The 13,679-nt window shown below is 41.3% G+C and overlaps 1 protein-coding gene across 1 annotated transcript in view; it reads left to right on the forward strand.

Annotated features, from left to right (window-relative positions):
- gria2b (glutamate receptor, ionotropic, AMPA 2b) overlaps positions 1–13,679 on the forward strand; it is a 65,969-nt gene that overhangs the window by 45,462 nt on the left and 6,828 nt on the right. Inside the window, exons 4-10 of the mRNA XM_084085864.1 lie at positions 105–158; positions 433–591; positions 2,804–2,971; positions 4,401–4,505; positions 6,736–6,843; positions 7,123–7,329; positions 8,391–8,758. Coding sequence (XP_083941990.1) covers positions 105–158; positions 433–591; positions 2,804–2,971; positions 4,401–4,505; positions 6,736–6,843; positions 7,123–7,329; positions 8,391–8,758 — 1,169 coding nt within the window. The remainder of the gene's footprint in view (positions 1–104; positions 159–432; positions 592–2,803; positions 2,972–4,400; positions 4,506–6,735; positions 6,844–7,122; positions 7,330–8,390; positions 8,759–13,679) is intronic.

Raw genomic sequence — 13,679 nt, forward strand, 5'->3', positions numbered from 1 at the left:
CTTTTCCTCGTGTCCATTTTGTCGCTTTTGTGTTTCAACAGATGCTGACATGCCTTTGATAACCTACTAATAATGATCATGTGTCTTATCATTGTGTTCCATAGGTCATCACAATCGGTAGACATGTGAAAGGGTACCACTACATAATCGCCAACCTGGTGAGTTTGAATTACGATTAAACAGTGAATGTGTGGATCTTGATCTCATTCTGTGTGTACCTTTAGGCTGACAATAGTATAAGCAATCAGTCATTTGATTTATTGTTTTCTTAACACATACAAGTAGCTTGATAAATAGACATACAGACAGATAACTATAGATAATTTTACAGACAGACAGACAGACAGACAGGCAGGCAGGCAGGCAGGCAGGCAGGCAGACAGACAAGTAAACAAACAAATACCATGTAGGTAAGATTCCTGCTGTCTCTAGGGGTTCATAGATGGAGACCTATCCAAGATCCAGTACGGTGGAGCCAACGTGTCAGGATTCCAGATCGTGGATTTTGACGATCCACTGGTGTCCAAGTTCGACCAGCGCTGGGAGGCTCTGGAAGAGAAGGAATATCCTGGTGCTGACAGCAAGATCAGGGTGAGTGGGCACGCACACACGTGTTACACAGTAGTGTGAAATAAGCCAAAGGCTTCAGTTCTATGCAGTGACCATAAATGGGGAGACACCACACAAAACCACACAGTGAGGCAAGAAATCCAATGTCAATGTTCTTTTATTCAACCTAATGCTAATAAAAGCAGAGCAGTGGATTGGGGCAGGGGCGTAGGAGGGGAATGCATCAATCCAATGTCCAATGGGGGAAGGAAGGGGGTGTCTTTCAGAGCCGTCCTGTGTTAAAAGCCATTAAAACTGTAAGATGCAGAGTCATTAAATGCCATAGGTTCCAGTATCTAAAATCCAATTACTGCAGAATAAAGTGTCTTGTGCATCTACTTCCCCTTCCAATGGGCGGGGAGGGGGGGGGGGGTCCTATTTGAGTCCAGGTCCTTCCTCCTCTGTCCTTGTGGAGGTCTGTGCTTTACCATGTCCAGGGTGAAACTGCCTAACTCTCCAACAGAACAGTTAAACAGGGAGAGCCTTCCAGCCCAGCACCAATAGCAGCCTGCTCAACTCACTTGTCCAATTGGAGTCCTCAATACTGAACTGCTGACACTGCTACTATAGACTGACTTCCAAACAACCACTCTAAATAACAACAGCACAAGGCTTCTGTTTCAAAATCAAATAATACAATTTAGGGATCAGAACACTCTGAACATAGTCTACAAGATGCAATTTGAGATGCAATAGATTGAATATGAACTATTCTAACCACTGAGAGATGGCTACTAAAATCACTAAAATAATAATAACAGCGTCAGAGTCATTAGGTAAGTAAGTAAGCAAGTAAGTAAGTAAGTAAGTAAATAAGTAAGTAAGTAAATAGTCTTTCTACTCACACCACACAGTTCTCTGTCTCTCTCTCTTGGTCATTTCCAGACAAGATGTAGATTGCTACAATGCTACAATTAATTAGTGCAGAAAGATCTATTTACAGCCACAAAAAGCAAGCAATTAAGGCTGAAATGAAGTGATGTTTTCTGTCTCTCTCGCCTCTGCTCCATTCAATAACCAGGGACAGTGCTGTGTGGCCTTATGCAAATATCCTAGACATATCTGTCTCCGACATGCCACACCAGCAGAAAAGTAAACCAGCTAAATTATCTTAGTTGAGTTTCCTCTGTAGAGTTGCAGCCTCCTTGTTTATGTTGAACTTTCTGAATAAGCAATCCTTCCAGAAAATTACAAATTACCCTCCACATTAAACAAACAAACAACAAACAAGCAAACAACTTTCTTAATCCCTCTAGGGGGGGGGGGGGGGGTTGTGGCACCAGGCCTGTACATGTGTCATTGTATTGTTGGTTATATTGCTATGCACATTGTACATTGTATATTGTATATATTCCAGTGTATAGTTTCTAGCCATTTCTTAGCTTAATATTTTGAGTAATGGTTGCAAATTATTTAGATGTTTAATTTTTTTGCCGTTATTTAGTGTTAATGCGTGGCAATAAAATGAATTCAAATTCATTGCATACAGTACATACTGAACACACACATACAGTACACATGCACTTACATAAATATAATAAACACACATGCATGTACAGGAATGTGTGCACCTGCTTGCATAACAGCACACACACACACACACACACACACACACACACACACACACACACACACACACACACACACACACACACACACACACACACACACACACACACACACACACACACACACACACACACATGCATTCATACATGTAAACGACGTAGACACAAACATCCATTGTATATACACACAGACCTACATGCAGGGACGCAGTAGGGGGGGTTTAAACATACTCAGTTCGGGGGATATCCCCCCCACTTTTGGGATGAAGAAAAAAGAAAAAGAAAAAACCTCTGACATCTCATGGAGTAATTTTCTTGTACCGAATTAACTGAATGAAAGTAACAAAAACACACTTATTCATCGTCTCGCTCACTTACTCACCGTAACAACACACTGTAAGTACTTTAAGAGTTGGTTGAGAACTTCTTGTACACAATGTGTCTCTGTGCTGTTGCTCTGTGTTTAGAACAGTGGTTCACAAAGTGGGGAAACAGGGACACTCAGGGGTTCCTTGAGGGGATTCCAACATACTACATACTGTAGGTTTATAAGTTTGAGAGTTATTGGGGTGAATGAAATAAAAAAGTTTGAGAACATCCATCCTAAAGTTGTTGTTGTGTTTCAGTACACCTCAGCACTGACCTACGATGCGGTGCAGGTGATGACGGAGGCCTTCCGCTACCTCCACAAACAGAGGATCGACATCACCAGAAGAGCCAACAATGGAGACTGTCTGGCCAACCCAGCTGTTCCCTGGGCACAGGGGGTGGAGATAGAGCGAGCCCTGAAACAGGTCACCCCCCCCCCCCCACCACACGCACACACACGCACATGCACAGACGCACACACAAACGCAGATAGATAGATACAGATAGATACACAGACATACTGTACCACACACACAGGTTGGTGAAGGCTGGTTGCCTTGGTAACAGCAGAAGTCCTTTGGCGAAAGCACAAACACACACACACACACACACGCGCGCGCGAGCACACACACACACACACACACACACACACACACACACACACACACACACACACACACACACACACACACACACACACACACACACACACACACACACACTGACAGCTATTCTCTAAGCCATCCACTAACAGAAGTCTGCCCACACAGTCAGTCTGAGACACTTCTCCTCCAATGCTGAGGAGAACTGCCTGGCGGCTGCAGCCATGTTGGTCATATACTCATGTTTACATAATAGGACTGATGCATACTGTATATCACTGTTTCCCAAACAGTGGATTCGGGACCCATGCATATGTGCAGAGTCGCAGACCAATTTTGTATGAGTAAATACCCCTTTATGTTTTGTTTCCTAAATTTTGTTTTTAATAATTATTATTTCAAAAGAAAAAAAATCCCCCCCAAAACATTTTTTAGTTAGAAGTAGTGAAAATAGCCTATCTGCAAGCTCAGAACACGTCGCATCGCAACGTGTTATGAGCTTGTAGATCGGCTATTTTCACTAGTTTGGGTCCCAGGGGGAGACATCAAATTTCTGCTTTGGGTCTTGAGGCAAAAAAGTTTGGGAACCACTGCTGTACTATATATAGTCTGCAGTAAATAGTCTGTTACCGTCCCGTTGTACTGGATGTGAGGGCTGGCCAGAATTCTTGCACAAAGTTTGAGCATCTCTGTTGAACATCTCTGCAGCAGCGCTGCCAAGGAAAATACCTTCACATTGATTCTACTCAGCAATTTCTTTTACTGAGTGTACAGCACTTTGTTCCAACACTGTTGTTTTAAATGTGCTCTATAAATAAAGTGGATTGGACTGGATTGGATTAAAGTGATTACAACTCTGTAAGTGGGAGGGAGGCAGAGGGGGTTGACTACCAGGATAACATGTGTCAGGAATGTTTTCTTCTGTATTTGGAAAATCAATACAACAAAGGGAAGTTAAAGTCATTGCAACTCTGAATGTTGTATTGACCTGGTTCCGTAGTGCTTTACTGTTATTGTTTAAAGTTGCTTCCTACCAGGCTGTAAGTGTGCAGGGGTGCAACTATCGATTATTTTCTTAGCAATTATTCTATGACAAATGAGTATTTTTCATCTACAAATTGTTGCAAAAAAAGTCATTCTTATTTTATTTTATAATCAACACGAATTAACGACATGTTAACTAATTATATGTGTAGGTGTAGTTTGATCAACTCTTGCAACCCTGTGAGTGTGTATTTTTTTGTGTCCCCAGGTGCGAGTGGACGGCCTGACAGGGAACATCCAGTTTGATCAACATGGGAAGAGAGTCAACTACTCTGTTAACATCATGGAACTGAAGACAAACGGACCGGTTAAGGTCAGACTAGTTGGTTCCCTTCACCACGCAATTCATGGACAAGACTTTACATGTAACTCAACCATAGGTTGAGTTACATGTAAAGTAAAGTTAACCATAGGTTAAATAGGTAAACATAGACACAACTGTTTAATTGTCTCCGCTCCGTCTCCAGGCTGAAAGGCATGGCCGAGACTATGTTTTGCACCTGTTTGTCTGTGGACAGCTAATCTCCAGCACCGTTGGCTTGATTGCAGCGAAACTGTGCACACACACTCCCTGGATGCCAGAGCAGAACCTCTGCCTTTTCACTTGGGACTGTCATAGCGCCACCAGGAGGCCGATTTGTGCAAAACATTTTTTTTGACAGACTCCTACAGATTTTGTCCAAAAATCACGCAAATCGGTACACAATATCACTATAGTCATTAAACTATAAAAATGTTCATGGTGGCGCTATAACAGGCCGATTCGTAAAACTTTGCATACACACTCCCTAGAGGCCAAGGAAAAACCTTTGCACTGCATTTTTACATCTGCCTTTTATAGCGCCACCAGGAGGCCGAATTATGTAAAAAATATGCAAGGGATAATGCATGGGGAGGTAGTCATTATTGAAATTTAAAGCCCGACAGGGCGATTAACCACCGAGGTGGCTTACACGGCTACTTAATAAATACATAAATACATTTACCCAAAAGTAACAACAAAACGAAGTATTTCCTTGCTTACGGCAATGAAAGTATTCCATAAGTATTGGGCTGGGCGGACAAGTTCGCCTCGCAAAAACAAATGACGAAATGGAAAAAAACTAGCCCCAAAACACACTCGCCCCCCATTCTATTTACTGCCGATTTGCCTGTAATACCGCCGGATTTGCCCCGGGGCGACTGTGTTTTGGGGCGAGCGTTTTGGTATTACCCCGTTGTTGTGCCACGATAAACAAGGAAGCGCAGTGGATCAAATAGAATGACTTCTCGGTTATTGCATCGTCTATTTCTCACTTCAAATGTTTTCAAAAACATTCTTGAGAGCAACGTTTAGTTGTAAATGACATTGGTTGTTTGTTTACATGGCTGTCAATGTTGGATAAAGCATAAAATCAAGCAGCGCAGGTTGATATGAGCAGGTGTTCTGAGTCTCTGATTACACAGTTTCCTCGTCGGTCTCACCGGTCATTATCATCGGTCATTATCCAGAAATAATGACCGATGACTGACCAATCAGAATCGAGCATTCAACCAAGCCGTGTAATAAAGATATATATTCTCCTTCCGATTGTATCTATAAGGTTTACTTTGCACACACAGGTACAGGTCAGAAGTTATAAAGAACCTGAGAACTGCCACCCTTGCTCTCTGTGAACTTTTTGACCGAAGTCCGCTGTGGATGAGGAGACTGGCCAGTCTAAAGCTCTAGACAGCTTCAATATTTAACATTATCCAAATTTCACGCAAATCGGTACACATGATCTCTATTGTCATGTGATCAAGACGGATATGTTTGATTTTTCATATTCCATTCTGATTGGCTAAGATTGACATCTAGAGTTTGCAAGAGTGGCCCGTTTTGAACAAAATGCCGCAAATCATGAACGCAGTGAAACTTTGCGGTGAAATTTTGCACGCCATTCGCACTACAACAAATGCCACCCTTTTAACATTCCCCTATTATAGCGCCACCAGGAGGCCGATTTGTGAATGTTTTATATTACTCCTAAACATTTTGTCCAAACATCACGCAAATCGGTACACATTATCTCTATAGTCAAGTGATCAAGACTTTTTTTTTCTCCATCCTGATTGGCGAATTCCAAATATTGCTGGCCCACACTAACCTAGCTGACCTGGCGGAGACCTGTGCTCCGATGAGCAGTTTTTCTAGTTGTTTAGTGTTTAGCTATTTAGTGAACTCTAGTAGGCTACTAGTAGAACACTAGTTGACACTACCACGAGTGGATGATGTCGAATATAACATAAATACTAAGTAGTGTTTGTTTGTTTTTTACAACTTTCTGTGCCCAAGGCATATCAAAGGGAAAATCATAATCTCAAGGCAAAATTGCCTCTATAACATGTGTTATCACTCTATGCCATATGAAAAGTTTAGCCATTTAAGCCCTATTCCAAACTTACAAACTTACTTAGAAAATGCTACTGTAATTCCATACTAAAAATAAAGAAAATCACAACGCATCCCACTGACTAGTGGGTCATCTTTATGGTTCTCAGCATAATATTTCTCTCCACAGATTGGATATTGGAATGAGATGGACAAAATGGCCGTCACCAAATCGGATGTGTTTGCAAATGAATCGACAGGAATGGAAAACAAAACTGTTATTGTCACCACTATCCTGGTAGGAAATTTCATAATTTCATTTGTGTTTGAGCTGTTATTTATGGATTCTAGGAAAAGGCTAATTTTGTGTTTTATGGAGAAACTGAACACCAATTACCGGTACTCTCCAGAGCTCATGATTATTTTACCCCCCCCCCCCCAATCAGGTGGGGACCCAACCCACAGGTGGAGAACCACTGCATTAACCCAATGTTGAACTATATTAATCTGCTTTCAGTGCAGACCGCCTGCCTGCAGTAGAGAATAGCTGTGTGTTCTGTTGTTCTGCGTCTCATAGGAAGCTCCTTATGTGATGTTGAAGAAGAACGCTGACCTTTTAACGGACAACGACCGCTACGAGGGCTACTGTGTGGACCTGGCAGCAGAGATAGCGAAGCACTGCGGCTTCAAATACCAGCTGAAGATCGTGGGAGACGGAAAGTACGGCGCACGGGACGCAGAGACAAAGATTTGGAACGGAATGGTGGGAGAGTTGGTTTATGGGGTGAGTAAAGATGAATCTACTTTCTTTGTCAAGCTATTTAACCCATTCAATCCGGGAACACATCTGTGTCATTTTAGATTTGAGCTATAACCATTATTTTGGCTATTCAAAAATAGCAGAGCTTGTAGATTTACTATTTTTGAAAAATCTTGAACATTTGTGCAAATCTTTGAATACGTTTTATTTTTTTACTCAAATCTTTGCTTCTTGGGGGTCTCTGGAACAACATATTTTGATGGGGATCGGCGGCCAAAAACATACAATTGTGGGGGTCCTTGACATGAAAAAGTTTGAGAACCACTGATATAACAACATAAGTTTTAAAAAAAAACTGTTAGGATTTAGAAGACATTTTGTCTTCGCTCAGGGGTAAAGTACCTGTAGGGGCTTGAATCCATCCAGCATGGCCAAGTGACCGTACGAACACAATTGGCGTGTTCAGGGGAAGGAGGCCAGGTGGGGAGGGTGACATTTGCCTCTGCGCTAGCGACTTATACCGGCTGGGACTGTGCCTGTCAGCAGGGGTTGTTGAACAGGAGGAGTAGGCTGGACATCCTCCCGGTGGGGGCTCCCTCACTGGCACTGTGAGCCAGTATGGTACAATAAGTAAGTAAGCCTTGCAGAGCCCTGAGGCAAATAGGGCAGGAGCCTATCTCCTGTTTCCTTTGCGTGAGGCAGCCTCTGGACATGACGCTAGTATATAGTGGTGGAAAAAGTACACTCATATTTTTATTTAAGTAAAAGTACTAATACTGCAATGTAGAAATACTCGGTTACAAGTAAAAGTCCGGAATTCAAAATGTACTTGAGTAAAAGTACAAAAGTATTGGTATCAAAATATATTTAAAGAACAAAAGTAAAATTACCCTTTATGCAGAATGTCCCATTTCACAATGAGTCGAATCGCGACGCATTGTGAGCTTGTAGATCGGCTATTTTTGAATGGCCGAAATGTATATATAGGGCTGAAGTGGGTAATGTATGTTTTGTAATAATAATCAAAATCTACAAAGTCCATACACATGATTGTAAAATACACATGATCTGTTTTGTCCTAACAGAAAGCTGATATAGCGGTGGCTCCTCTGACCATCACTCTGGTGAGAGAGGAGGTCATCGACTTCTCCAAGCCCTTCATGTCTCTGGGGATCTCCATCATGATCAAGAAACCCCAGAAGTCCAAACCGGGCGTCTTCTCCTTCCTGGACCCGCTGGCCTACGAGATCTGGATGTGCATCGTGTTCGCCTACATCGGCGTCAGCGTGGTGCTGTTCCTAGTCAGCCGCTTCAGCCCGTACGAGTGGCACACGGAGGAGTACGAGGACGGACAGATCCAGACCAACGAGTCGACCAACGAGTTTGGGATATTCAACAGCCTGTGGTTCTCCCTCGGAGCCTTTATGAGACAGGGCTGCGACATCTCACCCAGGTGGGTGAATTATAAAGTACAGCTGAAAATAAAAAGAATAGTATTTATTCTAATGATAGAACCTAATTCTTTAACTTTAAGCCCTGAGGTAGATGTCACTTTGTCATAGAGTCTAAAAACAGTCAGTCTTTTCTCACCCAGTCGGTGTAGATGAGGGTGTGTGCTTAGGGTACTTTCCTCTTTTTACCATGGTTACCAGACCACCACCAAGTTCATTCATTCACCATCATTGCAAGAGTTTAATCAGAATCAGAATCAAACTTTATTGTCACATCACATTACAAGTAATATGGGTGAAATGTTTAATTGTGCAGGGCAGGCCCATCAATGCAGTTAAAATATAGATAGAGAATAGAAGTACAGTAAAGTGCATTAAAGAAAAGTGGTTCATGTGCATAATAATTGAATAGACATGAATGTATCTGTAAAGGAGAGTCCTGTTAAAACAGAGACCAGATCAGTCTGTCTGTGCATTGAAAAACACAGTTCAGTTCAGTGCATAGTGGCCACAAGCTCTTATTCAGCAGTCTAATTGCTGCTGGGTTTCAATATCCTAGTGTATCTGAATTGAGGGGGGGGGGTACTAGGTGGGACTACTAGAATTATTGTAACTTGACTTACTGTATGGAAAGTTGTGACACAACAGCACACTGTACCTGTGGTTTCAGGTGGTTTCATCATCTACTTAAGTGGCAGTATAGCCTCTAAGCCATTTCAGTTTAGAGAAAGCTGATCTGTTTGTGTTATTAGTTTAAATGTTATGGCAGTTCCAATAAGTCTGCTTGTTCTTGTTTCGTCACTTTCACTCTCACTTGTTTATCCTGTATCCTATATGAGTTGGATAAAGTTACAGTAGGTAATGGTATCCCAACCTGAAAATGCATTTTCAGTTTCCTATAGAGCTTGAGAGAATGGAAGACCCCTGATATTGAACACTTTATAGCAATGATTGCTATCAGGAAAAAAATCACTTCCACCCCTTTAGGACATAGCATATTACATAAATCACTGTTTGATAGCGTTGTGTATTCTCTGTCAGTGTTGGGAAGTAACTAAAGTAATATGTAACTTAAAGTAATATTATTACCTTTTCCCAGTAACTAGTAACGTAACTAATTACTTTCACGTTTTGAGTAATAATATTACCTTTACTTTTTTTCAAAAAGTAACTTATTACTTTTTTTCACGAGCCTCGGTGGTACTCTGGGTTTGAGTGTGTTTATTTGATCCTGTGTTGTTTTTGGTCCATTGATATAATGATAGACTGGTTGGGATCGAGTTGCTATGCAGGCTGCTTGCTGATCCGGTCTAGAGCGGATACGGAAACGTTGCGCACTTGTCTGTGTGAATTATTATCAGCTGCGGAAGGGCGGGCCGCCCTTAAACCGGAACAAACAGTGTTGCCATGTCTGCTTATTATAAGCGACTTGTTAACCGATGAAGATGCGCCGTAAGCTTGTACGTCGGCTATTTTCTATATATATATAATATAGGTCACTGACTGTTTGACGTCTGTTTTCTGTCTGACGCAGATTGTGTCTCATGATGAGTCATTATCTGTTTTAGCTCAGGTGTTTGAATTTGAATATTTTATTAGGCAAAAAATACATTAAATACATTTAAAATACTTGTTTCCATTGAGGTCCTTAGTATTCAATTCATAGTCGTCAAATGGTTTTCATTTAGTCTGTAAGTTATGAATTCATACACTGTAAAAGTCTTAGTGTTAATATAATTCAAATGAGTGTACAATGAGGATTTTACAATGTAGGCTGCAGAAAAGAGAAAAAAAACAACTGCTAATGTTGAAAATGCAAAGTCAGACTTTTGGGGAGAAAGGAAGCAAATTACTGGGGGCGAGAAAATAAAAGTAACTAAAGTAATAAGTAACTAGGTACTTTTGGCAGGGAGTAATAAGTAAAGTAACTACATTACTTTTTAAACAAGTAATATGTAATAAGTAACATATTACTATGTTTTAGTAACTATCCCAACACTGTTCTCTGTATATTGCCTGTAGTTTATTCTGCACGGTTCGTAAACATTAACAGCACTCCCCCTTACATAAGAACCATTACGTTTAGTCAGCAGTGTCAGCATTAATGTATTCAGTGTCATGTTGGTGTCTGGCAGCAGATATAATGAGATATGAGAAGAGCTAGTGATGCACTGCAGAGTGGGGACCTTCATGTAATCCTGGGAGATTAATGATCACTAAACACACACACACACACACACACACACACACACACACACACACACACACACACACACACACACACACACACACACACACACACACACACACACACACACACACACACACACACACACACACACACACACACACACACACACACACAATCACACAACAATTGCAAAAGCATACACCCACACGCACGCCCTCACACAAGATGCTGCCCAATTATTTGAAAAACAAAAAACACAATCTTTTCTTTTCTGTGTTGACAAACCCGCTTGTTTTAAGTGCTTTGCAATACATTTGACTCATCTTGCCTCCCTGCTATAATGATGTTACCATGACTCCGTTTTAAGACAACAGTGTTTCCTGGAAAATAATCATATTTTTTCCATTCCTTTGATTACTGTTCTGTTTATCGGTTCATGGACATATTATTTTGTCTGATCATGTACGATTAGGGCTCACTGCATGTTCCAACACTAAACCGACAGACCTTCACCTAGAGAGGCTGACCCCGGTTGGTGAAATCAGAAAGCGTAGTGTTTGGTTGGTATAAATACCTGAATATATTCTCGCCTCCATAGCACATCATTCAATTCAAATACCTTTATTTGATTGTATTGCACATTATCATACGAAAAAATGTACAGAGCAGCTCCTAAAACGGTTCATCCAATATTCCAAATATGCACACAGGCAATTGATATAGATTTACAGATATGTATTGTATTTATTATAAATATAGCCCACACGTGGGATATTTGTATGGTACATTTAAAACAACAGAAGTTGAGCCAAAGTCCTTTCCGTTCAAAATAACATCATATAGACCTCATAAAATGCAACATAGTTAAAAGAAAGCTATACAACTTCATTCAAACATTCAAAACTGAATTACTAATTAATGGTCAAAACAGAGAATGAGTTAGTTTCCCTCAGATTTTAATAACAATACAATGTTTCACTGGTAGCCAGTGCAGTTGGGCCAAAACCGGGGTGATGTGCTCTCGTTTCTTAGTTCCAGTCAAAAGTCTGGCAGCTGAATTTTGGACCATCTGTAGACGGGAGAGAGTGGACTGAGTCAGCCCCAGATACAGAGAGTTACAATAATCCAACCGAGAGGTAATAAAAGCATGGATCACTGTTTCCAGGTCCTGATACGTTAAAACAGGCTTCAATTTAGCAATGGTTCTTAACTGATAAAAGCTTCACTTCACAACAAAGTTGCTTATTAAAATTCAGGGAGGTGTCCAAATAACCACCCAATGTTTTTTAGTGTTATGCAAATTTGCAGAGAGGAGGCCAATAACGTTTGTTAGGGCAGTGACAGATTTTGGCGGGCCAAATGATTTCAGTTTGGTTTTGATTTAACTGGAGAACATTTGTAGCCATCCAACCTTTGTTATCGTCGAGGTAATCAAATGTTTTATTCATAGAGGAAGTGTCGTTCGGTGTGACTGGTAAATAAAATTGTGTGCCATCATCAGCCTAGCAGCGATAAGGGATGCCATGTTTCTTAAAGATAGAGCCAAGAGGAAGAATATATAAAGAGAAGAGTGTGCGCGCGCGCACACACACACACACACACACACACACACACACACACACACACACACACACACACACACACACACACACACACACACACACACACACACTGTACCAAATGCTATCACATCTTGTAAAAGAAGTGTTGTGTTATGAGGATGTTGGTTTTGTGGAGTTTATTTAAAGCTGTTTTTGAGCCTGGAGGTGTGGGTGTTTAAGGCGCTGTACACTGGCACCTTCCAGATGACAGCAGAGAAAATAGATGATGACAGGGGTGAGCTGCATCCTCCAGAATACGCCTGGCTCTGCGAAGGCAGCGTGATCTGAAGGTGTCTTAACAGTGAGGGCAGGAAGAGTCCAATTATATTCTGGGCTGTGTTTATGAGGCTCTGGAGAGATCTCCTGTCTGCTGCTGAACAGTTGCCATACCATGCTGTATACAGCATGTCACTACACTCCCTATAGAGCAGTAACACGACATACCATGCTATAATACAGTCTGTCACCACACTCCCTATAGAACAGTGATTATATTGTTTGCTAAAGGGCAAGACCACTTTAGTAGAGGTTTGGGTTGTGTAGTTACCTTGCCATGATGTAACTTCAAACGTGGACAAGAAATCAAAAATACTTGCTCCATTGATTAGAAATGGGTAATTCTACATTATGCTCCCCATTGAGTTACATTGTACGGTAAAACAGCTCTCAAAGTCACTCTTTTAGCACGTAAACGAATGTAAACAAAGCTGATTCAGACTATATGAAACATTACAAAACCCAGTACTGTTGATGATTGTGACGCTTTATTAACAAAATTTGCTGGGGACACCCATGTACCCCCCCCAAGGTCCCCTGGGGGTCCCCGGACCGCACTTTGAGAACCAACGCTCTATAGAGCAGACTGAGCAGTGATAGGACACGAGCAGCTCCATGGACAGTGGAGTTCAGTTTATTTTCCATGTGAGGTTCTCAGTTCTCAGTGACCGGAAAGTGGAAACCTTCTCCACTTCTTCTACTTTAATGTTTAGAGGAAAGAGGTCCTGGTGGTGACTTCTGAAGTCTATGACAAATTCTTTAGTTTCTTTTTTACATGTTTAATGATCTATAGTTTTCAGTAGATCATCTCTGTAAGTGTTCTGATCCCCTTTTGAGGGGATGTGTCACAAATTT

The sequence above is a fragment of the Gymnoscopelus microlampas genome (assembly GCF_963454915.1).
Source record: "Gymnoscopelus microlampas genome assembly, chromosome: 18".
Lineage (NCBI taxonomy): Eukaryota > Metazoa > Chordata > Actinopteri > Myctophiformes > Myctophidae > Gymnoscopelus > Gymnoscopelus microlampas.